This window comes from Aptenodytes forsteri, unplaced genomic scaffold, assembly GCF_000699145.1.
Source record: "Aptenodytes forsteri isolate BGI_AS27 unplaced genomic scaffold, ASM69914v1 Scaffold55, whole genome shotgun sequence".
Classification (NCBI taxonomy): Eukaryota; Metazoa; Chordata; class Aves; order Sphenisciformes; family Spheniscidae; genus Aptenodytes; species Aptenodytes forsteri.
Window position 1 is genome coordinate 8461668 of NW_008796063.1, and position 11042 is coordinate 8472709.

General features: G+C 48.5%; 1 protein-coding gene across 2 annotated transcripts in view; it reads right to left on the bottom strand.

Moving 5' to 3' along the window:
• The window catches only part of RNF216 (ring finger protein 216), a 65115-nt gene that overhangs the window by 11421 nt on the left and 42652 nt on the right, over positions 1-11042 (bottom strand). For both annotated transcript variants that reach the window (XM_009286417.2, XM_009286418.2), the window contains one exon: positions 1256-1353. In XM_009286417.2, coding sequence (XP_009284692.1) covers positions 1256-1353 — 98 coding nt within the window. The remainder of the gene's footprint in view (positions 1-1255; positions 1354-11042) is intronic.

Sequence of the window (11042 nt, forward strand, 5' to 3'; positions counted from 1 at the left end):
AATAGAGGGGGGGGGGGAAAAAAAAAAACAAACCACCTTGAGCCTGCCTCTCCTCTGAGCTGCAGCTGCTCTTCCCTCCGCTACTCAACAGGATGCTGCTGATGCAGATTTTTTTTTTTTTGGAAACTTTGAGCAAGGCAGGAAGTTTGGCCTGAACTCCAGCTGTGCTTCCCTTTCCTTACGCAGGGCTTCAAAAGGAAGCTTTTATTGTATCAGGCAGTAAGACTCATCTATCCACAGAAACGTTCCTGCTAAAGGTTTTGAAACCCATTTTTTTTTTTTCCTTATTAGGGACACGACAACTCATTCCTCCTCCCTCTCACCCCTCTTTCCTACAGGAAAAGGAGTGGCATAGAAAAAAAGTCATATCAAATCCGTAAAGATTTTGTTCTGACTTAGGGACTGCGGGATGAGCAAGCAACAGTCATTCAGCCTTCCAGTGGTGGAGCTTTCCAGCCTCTGCTCGTGCCAGACAGACTCTAAATCAGAGGGGAAAGGATTGGGCAACGTGGGCAAGTCCCATTTGACTGCACCAGACATGCAGCTCCATGGATGAACCTTCCCTTATTTCCTAAAGGCAGAGGATTTTGTCATTTACTGTAGCAATGAGAGAGCTCAAATTTCAACAGATTTTAGGGAAACACTCAGGATTTACACCTGCGTATTTCAAAAATATGACTCCATTCGGTAACAATTCCTACAAACCAGTCAGAAACAGAGACAAGCTCCTGTAAGAAAACACATCCCCTCCCATGAAGCCAGAAAGTAGTAGCTGGGCAAACCACGCGTTGTCTCCACTCTAGATTTTCAAAGGGTAATAAAATAACAACTTACTGTGACTCAATACACTTCTTTGCCTCTGTGCAACACCTTTTCCTCCCCCCCCCCCCCCCCCCCCCCAAAAAGCAACACTAATGGGTGTTTCTCCCCTCTGAGGAGGACCAGGTGCCAGCCTGCGAGACACCGGGCTAGCCAGAGGAACAGGCTGGTCTGGTGACAACTCTCCCATGTCCTCGAATTACTAGCTGGATCCGCTGCCAAGTATCTTTCACAGAAAGAAATCCCACCCTGGTGCCTTCTGACCCCTCAGCTTCGACATCCCTAGAACCTCCCCGATGGAAGACAGTGACACCCAGCAGAACTTTAGGGTCTCTGAGGGGTTTCTCACCCCCTCCACACCAGCGTATTGCCTAGTGTATTGCTATTACGAGTTCATCCATCCCCCCATTTTTGCCTGGTTGTGGAGTTTACTTACATGGACGTCCTGTATTTGATGTCATCCTTCTCAGCCAGCTGCTCGCAGGTGAGGTTCATGTGCTCCTTCCACAGCCCCTGGCACTTCCGACATGTCTCCTGAGGAGGATAAGAAGTATTAAAGAAGGAGAAGGCCCAGCACACCACTAACAGCACTAGGAATGGGAAAAATTCCCATCTCTTCCCCCATCACGCTGCAGGTTCTCAGCTGAGGATGGGGTTGGCAGTACGGTAGAGAGGTCTGCAGGTCTGTCCTCCACCGAGAATGAGTCTGTCAATAACAGGAGCCAAGGGGTTTTCAAGGTACAAGAACCCAGGTACTAAATGAGTCCATAAATCCCAGTTCACCTAAAACTCATGGAACAGCTACCAGGTTCACTGGTGACTTCCTCGAGGAGACTGCAGAGATGAAAACATGGTGCGAAAGGACATCAAGTTTATCTGTTTCCTGACCAAAATCCTTCACCTTCATACAAAGGGCTTCTAGTTCAGCAGGCGATGGAAACCTTGCAGCTGCATCAAAAGCTCTGCTTCACCACGCATACAAGCAAATCCATATTATGCTTTGTAAAACCTCGCAAAACAAAGTTAAAGCAGTTTATGTGAGTAAACAGATTAAAAAGGCAGGATGTGGACAAATGTCCATAAAACAGAGGTGGAATATGAACAAATATTTATGAATTTAACCAGAATAGCTGAACTAAACTTAGAGCAAGTGACTGAACTCTCCTGTTCTTGTAAACTCTTCAGCAAAGAGGCTCTAATCTGGGACTGGTAAAGCTGCATGGAGCAGGAGAGCTGTGGAGGGACTATTGGCAAGGGAACTTGGACTAACACTGGGGATAGAGTTGATTTTTTCGGTTGGCTGGCCAAAGAAAACATAATTTTGTTTTGGGTCAAACAAGAGATTTTCCTTTAATTTGAGGAAGATTAAAAAACATCCAAATCAAACTTGGAAAAAGTACACGTTTTGCAATCCAACTGTTTCATCTTCAGGATGGCTGGGGCTCAGGCTTTTAAATCCAACTTTCTCCCCCTGGCAGGAAAACCCATACGGCTGTGAAACATCCTCTTCCCCTCCACAGCAAAGAAGGTCCCAAAAGAGCTTTGCCCAGCTCTGGTCGCACTACTAGCGAAAGACGACGACTGCAGACAGATCTTTTTTGATTGCATTACCTTCACTTCATTTTAATGAAGAAATTGGACGTTTATACGAGAGATGATAGAAGTAACTGCTTAAAGACGCACGTAGGCAGCAACACGCTTTTGATCGCAAATCAGACAAACAGGATGAAGACCAAAGCTTCCAAGGAAGCCACCCCTAGGAGGGGGTGCAAAATGTTGACTTGTTTGTATTTGTGCTTGCTGGGAGATGCGTAACAGCTTGTGCTTGTGCTTTCATCTGGAGAATTAAAGGCTCCTCGTCCTGGCTGGTAAGCCGGACACGTTTGCAGACTGCAGGGTAAGGGCTGTAGTAAGAGGAGAGCCAAGTGTGTGACTGTGTCCCAAAAGCTCAGCAGAGGATTTTGTGATCACTCACCTTGCAAATGCACCCTTTGGCAGGCAGGCACTAGTTTTAAGGGGCAGTAAATGCCTTGGTTCTATTGATCCTCATGAATCATTCATCATACACTGTGTTTTCCTGCTAAAGCTGTTAAAACAGGCACCATTTTGTGTGCATTTGTTGGCAGGCCAGGTGTGGCTGTTACCGGCATGGGAGGATCAGACTTGGAGCCGTTCACGTACCTCGATGAGGACCCACCTTCCCCTTTTATTCTTGACACCCGACCACATGCCATTTCAAGATCAAAAGTGCCGTAGGTTTTTTTTAACATACATCAAGGGTTAAAAAGAGTCTTTGGAGCCCTGCCACACAGAACCACTTTCACACGCCAGCAACAAAGATTTAACAGCTTTTTGCCAGAAGGGTTGGCACACTTTCCAGCCAGGAGCCTACTATTCCCAATTACTTAACTCCAGGAGCCTCCTTCGCTGCCGAATTAGAAACGATGCCCTTCCGAAGCAGATGGTGCCGCTTATACTTTCGTACCAAGTCATTCCCTTTGCCTTTTGTTACTGCCACTATCCTTGCTTTGCACGCTGCAGCTATTTAAAAAACAATGCTCTCCCTTGAGCTGAGGCTGCCGATATTTGCCAAACAGTTGTCTCCTACACCCGGGAAAAGGGATTCCTGTGCAGGCGAGGAGAAAGGGAAGAGGCACGGCAATGCGGATTCCCAAACGCACTGGGATAGCATGAGATAGGAGGTATCCAGTTCTCCGCGTTACTGTGACCGCTGCACAGCGAGTGCCATCGCAGCTGTGCACATTTTTGGGATCCCTCCCAAGACGTGTTGGCCGTGGGGAGCTGCAAACCCACAGGCAGCTCTGCCTGCCTGTTCCAGTGCACCCCGTCAAGGAGATGTCCCCATGGCTTTCTAACTCCGAGTGTCACCTGGTGCTGCTTCTGACCAAGCCGTGTCCTCTCCAAAACAGAGGCAGGGGAAAAATGGACAATACATGTGCCATTAGCAGAACTCGATGCGACTTCTCCCCTTGTTGTACCCAATACAATGGCACATTGTTGGCAATTACAGGAACCCGTGTTGGACTGCTTTGCACAAAAGCAGGGAGAAAGCCCACGGTTCAGAGAAAGGCAGCTGCTCCAGGGCCTTAACTGAGGTCACAGCTCTTGCCCAAGAAAAGAAAAGAGATGTTTTAAAATTTTTACTCTTATTCAAATTCAACTCGCTTGGTTGCTGAGGGTTTTGCACATCTCACATGATGACAATTCTGATCTCTACAATTTCCACAGGGGGTTCTTTTATTTTAGAAACAGCTTTTTGTTTGATAAAGAAATATACTCTGCCATTACCATATTAATTAACCTAAACAGACAGTAAGATGGCTGATTTTTTGCAACCAGCCTAGATTATTTCTGTTATAAGAGCAGCACTTGGCACCAAGACTGGCTACCGCAATATAAGGCAGCGCCTAAACCCACACAGAGAGGGAACAAGTCCTTCCCAGCACTGAAATCTTCTACTCCAAACCTAACAGTCGAGAAGCAAGTCAGTCCACTAAAACCAAGACCCTGCCCAACTCTTCCTCCAGTGTCTTGTCCACTAGCAAACCCTGGCTTACTAGCGTAAGGGTACCTGATGTGGGAAAGCACGTTTCGTTTTAGTTTTAACAGCTTTTCAGTTAAATTCATTGTTTCTGGATGGTGTCGATTCCATGTTTCTCCTGCCCTTCCCCAGCCCACTCCTCCTCGCAGGCAGGTACAGCTAACACAGCTCACGCTTTTGGTGCAAGGGCCAGCGTGTTTGCAGAAGCCTTGGCATCAACGAACAGCTCCAAACCAGGCACGGATGCAGGAGATTAAGTATCTGCTGCCTGTTACATCTGCCCGAGCTTGGCAGGCAGCCTGGGACAGTCCATTAATGCGCCGGGCTGGGACGGCGGAGAGGAGGATGTGATGGAGAGGGTGTTTAATCGCACACTGTAATCTCCTCACTGTACATCTGTTAGAGGTAGTGGCTCCGTTTCCTCTCGCTGGCTGCCAGGAAGCAGCCGGGATTAACACAAACATGTTTGGGTTCAGGAGGATCTTTTGTTCCCAGGGTCAGCGGTGCGGATACGCAGCTTTCCGTGCTCAGGGCCAGCCTGGCTAAGGGTGGCCAGTCTGCTTTTAGCACGGGCATTGCAATCCTTAAACATCCTTGTTAATTGTCCCAGAACCTAGTGAAGGTAGAAGGGAGCGTTTTATGGGAACCTACCACCTTCCTCAGCACTTCTACTGGTACTTGCAGTGGATGCTACAGTTTTAAAACACAGCCTAAACTTTTTTTCCCCCCGCTCTGCCATCTACTAAAAATAACTCTCCAAGGTCCAGCCCACATATCAGTGGGGGGAAAAACCCAAATAATCAACTTCTCCCTGCCAGTCTCCATGTCCTTTTGGCTACAATCAGGCTGTTGTACGCACTGCCGGCAATGTAGATGCACCAGCTTTCCTGGTTTCAACCCAAACAAATGCCACATGGACAAAAACATCAGATGATACACACAGATCACTGACCCACTGCCCACGGCATTCCTGCGTGCCCGCTTCTTCTGTAGGAGTTTACACGAAGCCGTTTACTGATTGAGCAAAATGCAAAGGGAGGAGGGGAAGCCCAACCTAAACAACAGCAGGCGATGGACTAGGCTGTCATCGCTGCCCTCCAGCTCTCAGTGGTGGCTCTGAGCGGAGTCCAGCGCTTGCCTTAGCTCTCCATATGCTGGTTAATTAAATCCTTTTGCCGCTGCGCCATGCGACTCCCCGCGTTCCCCAGGAAGGGCGAGTTGCACACTCCAGCGGTCTCTGCCGATTGCACACGCGGGGACATTTGCTGCTGCGCTCCCTGCTAGGAGTGAGAGGGGGGGTAAAACATACTGTGTATCCCTTCGACGCTCGCTGGGACGGAGCCCCAGTGATTGATTCTCTGCTTCTTCCTGCTTTTAGACACACAATAGTGCAGGCTAACCTCAAACAGGCCAAGTTTTAGGCAAAAGCAGATGTGAATACAATAGTCTTAGAATAGCACCTCAGGGCCAGTCCATACTGCGCTGGTTTAATTAAAGGGCTGCAATCCCCAACCAGACGAGTTAATGGGAAAAGAACCGCACAGTCTTCTTCCCCACAAAGTCTCCACTGTCCATAAAGCTGCACTGACCTTAACTAAAAATGGATGCAGAAGTAGCTAAACGAATGCAACCTTTAAGCACAGATAAGCTCTCATGAGCAAACTCCTTCAGGGCTGTTTCTGGGATTTCCTATACATTAAGCTGGGATAAAGAGGCTATAATCCAGCCCAAGACAATCCATTTTGGTGAGAGACCCCTCTTTAGAGATGTACAAACACCCAGCGCAGGGATGCGGGACCTCAGCTCCGCAGGTACCCGACCTCCCAGTACAGAGAGCGCTCCTTCCAGCACGAACTGCTGCAGCAGCTCTCCGGTTCCGGAGCCACCGGGCATTGCTGCATGCAACAGGCGACATGGGCAGCAGGTACCAACTCCAAACACTCAAAATCCATGCAGCGTGGACAAACGAACGCTGTGCTTCGGACGGGCGAGGGGGCAAGGAGCAAGGGGCTGGGAGGACATCGGAGCGGGGTGGGTTTGCTGCTCCCCCCCGGGGAAGCTGTGCCGGGTCCCCAAGCAAGGTTGTTCCCCGGGCAGCGCTGCCGCACAGCGGCCACCGGCCACACCGCAGCTCCGGGCCCTGGGACAGAAAGGAGGAGACGAGCAGCTAAGAGAAACCCAGGAAAAACTGAAGTCCCCTCTCCTTCGCACAGCCGTGATTTATTCTGGGAGGGGAGGGGTTACAGGGGGAAATAAAGCAAAGGCACAAGCCTTGGACTAAGCTGTAAGAACGTGCCGGGGCATAAACATCAATGGAGACCTGCAAGTGATGGGAGAGTTAAAAGCTGGATAAAGAAAATATGCATTTATAGCCGACGTCCACCAGGATGGTTGGTTAAAGCTTTTATGGCCAAGTATTAAACCCCGTTACCAAAAACAATGACCCCAACCAACGCCTCCTGTTTTGCATGTTCTTGTTAAATCAAGCGTATTGTACTCCCTCCCCATCTTTAAGGCACTGGAGATACGCAATGCCCTTTTGCTTCCAGAAACGCACACCGGCAGGCCGGTTTCCACGGAGGTTTGGGTCATCTGCGTTAGAATCCGAGGACCAGAAACATGTGGTAATTCCCACCCCACGCTTGCCTAAGTCAGTAGGACCATCTCGTATCTGTAATTCAGAAGTTCCTGAAACACATCTACAAAACCAAAGCAAGCTTTTCCCCTCCCCAGAGCCTGACTTTAAAAGGCTAGATCAACTGCTGGTTTGGGTGCAGTGGTTAGACCTATAGAGCAAAAATATCTGCAGCTTCACGCAAGAAGTGCTGCTTAGCGCCAGTATCACCCTACAGCTGGTCAGAAGTGGAAACTGTGCTACCACGAGAAATTCCTCACTGATCTCATGCTCGCTTATCGCGGTGTAGTCGGAGTAAGAGAAACAGCTCTTTCACTGAGAAGGATCATGATTTAATTTGAACTTGTACAAAACTTTAAAGTTTTTTTTTCATTATTTGGGATGTTTTGAAGCAAGTATTTTTTTTTCAAAGCTACTTCCTCTCAAGCTCCAGAGATGTGAGAAATATATCAAAAGTTGCAGGCAGCAGGTCAGCTGCGTAAGTGAGCACTGGAGTATTTGCATCACACATTCATCGCACCAGGATCCCTTCCCCTAAACTGAGAAATAAGTGTTTCTCATAAGGATAAGCCTTCCCCCCTAAAATAACATTTTTCGGAAGCTAGTCCCCTGCCCTGAGCAGACTGATGTTGCATACAGCATCTCTCCAGCTCAGCCCACCGGGAAGTTTGGATACGGCCCGCGGGGATTGGCTTTGTGACCTACCCAGAGGCAGTCACCCACCAACCTGAGTCAGCCTGCAGCGCAGGCAGAGGAAACCACCGCTTGGTCGCTTTATAAAGGCAGGTTAAAGACAGTCTGGCACCTCACGCTGAAGATGATGTCGAAATCGGCATACCTGAGGTCATATTGCTCCTTCCCAGGGCAGAAAGTTAAGAGAAATTCAGTACGTGCTACTGGAAACACATCCGTAGTTGTTAACCACAGTTTTTAGATCTGTTGGACTGACTGCAGATAATAGCTATACACCTTCCCAGCCAACGTAAATAATTAAATACGAGCAGACTAGTTCAAAGCACTCATCAGCAGCTGACCCTCTTCCATCTCCCCCCCGATGCAAATTGCCTTACCCCATTCAGCAGAGGAGATCTAAGAGGTTATCCATTTAATCCTACACACAACCTCACACAGAAAGGGATGCTGCTTCCAACACCTGGAACTCTAGCTGATGAAATCTAGCAGGGCTAAACAACAGTGGCAGCAACGGTGGAACCGGTAGAAACAATAGAGACCTTAGGAGAGGAACAGATTTAGATTTCAAGACAAGCGACCTGATTTTCAAAGGATAACTCTGGAAGGTCACTCAAGGGCTGGCACCCAACGACATCAAGAAGGTTAAGGCGTAACAAAAGCAAGCTATCTTATTTGCAGAGGTACCTGCTAACGATGCATTGTAAGACTAAGAGGAGGAACAGTTACTGAAGTTAATTTTGAAACTTCCCTCTTACACCACCAGATGATAAACAAATCCCCCCCCCACCCCCGTCACCCCACCCCAGACACAAATCCCTACACCCAGGGCTTTTGGTGGCAGGAACTAGAGAAAGCCTCCTCCAGACCCGTCCTATTTTTCTCGTGGTTCCCTCTCCCCCTGCTGCCTCCCAGATTTTATCGTATTACGAAAGGATCGCACGAGGAACGCGGTTACAGATGTCCTCTCCTCCATCGACGGTCGTGTGGAGACCCAGGTTTATGTAAGGCACCTACCACCACTTTTAATGAGTCTCTGCAATACGGCAATTTTGATGGCGATTTAGCAGCATTAACACACTTAATTTCCAATTTAGAGCCTTTTTAACTGTACTCTTGACCTACAGCAGAAGTTAACACTCCAGGTCGTCACACCACCAGCGAGGGATGAGAAAAGGTGAACTGTCTGAGCCGCGAAGCTACGCTGGTAAATAGCTTTAGTCTAGGTACAGATACACCCTCAGAAACTGGGCAGAAACAGCTTGCTTTGCCAGGGAAATTAAACCCAAACGAGGGGAAACTCCAAAAGTAAGGCGCTCCTAGCTTTATACCGGCCATAGTAAAACAAAAATAAATAAAAAGTGTTGGAGAACTAGCAAGGATAAAGAAAAACGAAAGCAAAGTGATACCCGGCCTCCTTGAAATCTCAGAAGTTCGGATGATTTATTGTTTCAGTGCCTACGTGGTACAGTTACCCCGTACCTGCTGCTCCTGGCAGGAGCTCTGCGCAGGCAGTAAGAGGACAGCTTTGCAGCCCCTGAACCGAGCCACACGGCGCACGAGCCACAGCAGCCAGCCTTGCAACTACAGTATTTATAGCTATAGAATTTACGGCAGATAAACTGAAAATGGCCCTCCGAACTGCTAAACCTCCACCTTCCAAATTCACCAACGTGACAGTGAGTCATCTGCAGCTCATTTGCTATGCTAAAATAAGCTAGTGGTAAAACCAAAGCCGAAGGCCCGTACCAGCAGCCTGCTGAAACATCCTGGCGAGGAAGAGCGCTGCGCGAGATTTTAAAAAGCCAAAACCACCGAGAAGTGCAGCGTGATGGAAGAGTTTACACCTGAAGCTCCAGTGCAGACACGCGCTGGATTTCACTGGATTTCCTCCCGCACCACAAAAACCTATTCAAATGCCTGCTCAAAATAATAATTTTAAAAAAAAAAAAAAGATATCAAGCAAGTGAGTATGCATCAAAATAGAGTAAAGTACTGACAACTAACCAGGGAAATAGATGTGCCGGCAACTCACTGATTCCTCTTTCTGACCCCCCAGATGATGCTTCCATTCCTGCCCGTAACCTAAAGCACTCGCGAGCCCAGCCTAACGCCAGCTGGGCCTGGGTTTCTGTTTGGTGCAGAGGAGGCAAAGAAGCCTCAAAACTGCAATTTGGGGGTGGTTTTTCAAGCCCTGCTAAGGCTGTTTGGCCCCGCAGCTTCGGTAGATGCAACATGCCTCCCTAGGGCTGCAGGGAGAAGAGGGACACTGGGAAAGAGATGCAGTGAGCAAAGCGATGTCCAAAACCATCGGGCAGAGGCTGCAGCGATCAAAAGCGTCTCCTACCCAAAGCACACCTTGCAATGGGGGAAAACACCAGCTCCAGCCCTTGCCAGGAGTACGCTGTCGCATCCCCATAGCTCACTGCACCAGCACCGTGTGAATGAACAGGGGTATTTTGCAGGCAGGACCATACCAGCCTTGAGGTTTTGAAATAACAGAGGAATGCCCAGCGCACACCCCGCGAACCCGCCGGCCCCGGCAAGGAGCGTGGCAGAGGGGATACAGCGATCCGAGGCCATCACACAAAGTGCCTGCTTACCCCCAGACCAGCCTAATCTTGACCAAAGCCGATCAGCTGCCTTCACTCCTGAGGGAGGACGGGCAGGTTAATAACAGTGGTGCTGCAATATCTTGCCAAACAAGGGTAACTCAGGACACATTTGTCTTCTAATTAGATGAGTTGTTTAATCGGTAATTTAGTTTTCATTTAAGTCATATAATCCCTTTCCATTCACTTTTTTTTTTTTAAAATAGTCACAGAAAAATCTGGGGCTTGGAAACACTTCGGAATAAGAGGAAGACGACCTCGGATCTGCGGACATCGAAGCCAAACTGAGTTTAGCTAAACCCACACCAGCTCTGAAGCAAAAGCTGGTAATCCAGCAAGACAGGCTTGCTTCCGCGCAATCATGTGAGACCAGGCAAGAGGCAGGGAAAATGAGACGGAAAACAACACCTTGAACCCTGAAACGTTTGTGAGGTCCCAGAGCCGCACAGAAGACGGCCCATCGCAATGGAAGTGCGATGGGAAGAGCGCGCTGCAACCCTTGGCGTTGTGAAATCCCAAGGCAAGCAGTTCCCTTTCTGTTACGCTTACAAACACTGATCAGAAAGACCGGTTCCTCTCTTCTCCCCCTGCTTCAGCAGAGCACACAAGTAGTTTAATTAAGCACACCGTTCAACTTTTTGCATGGCACGATTTGTCTACAAACCAGAGATGTTGCAAGCCTGTTTTCTGTAAAAGCCAAAAAAAAAAAAAAAAAAAAAACAAA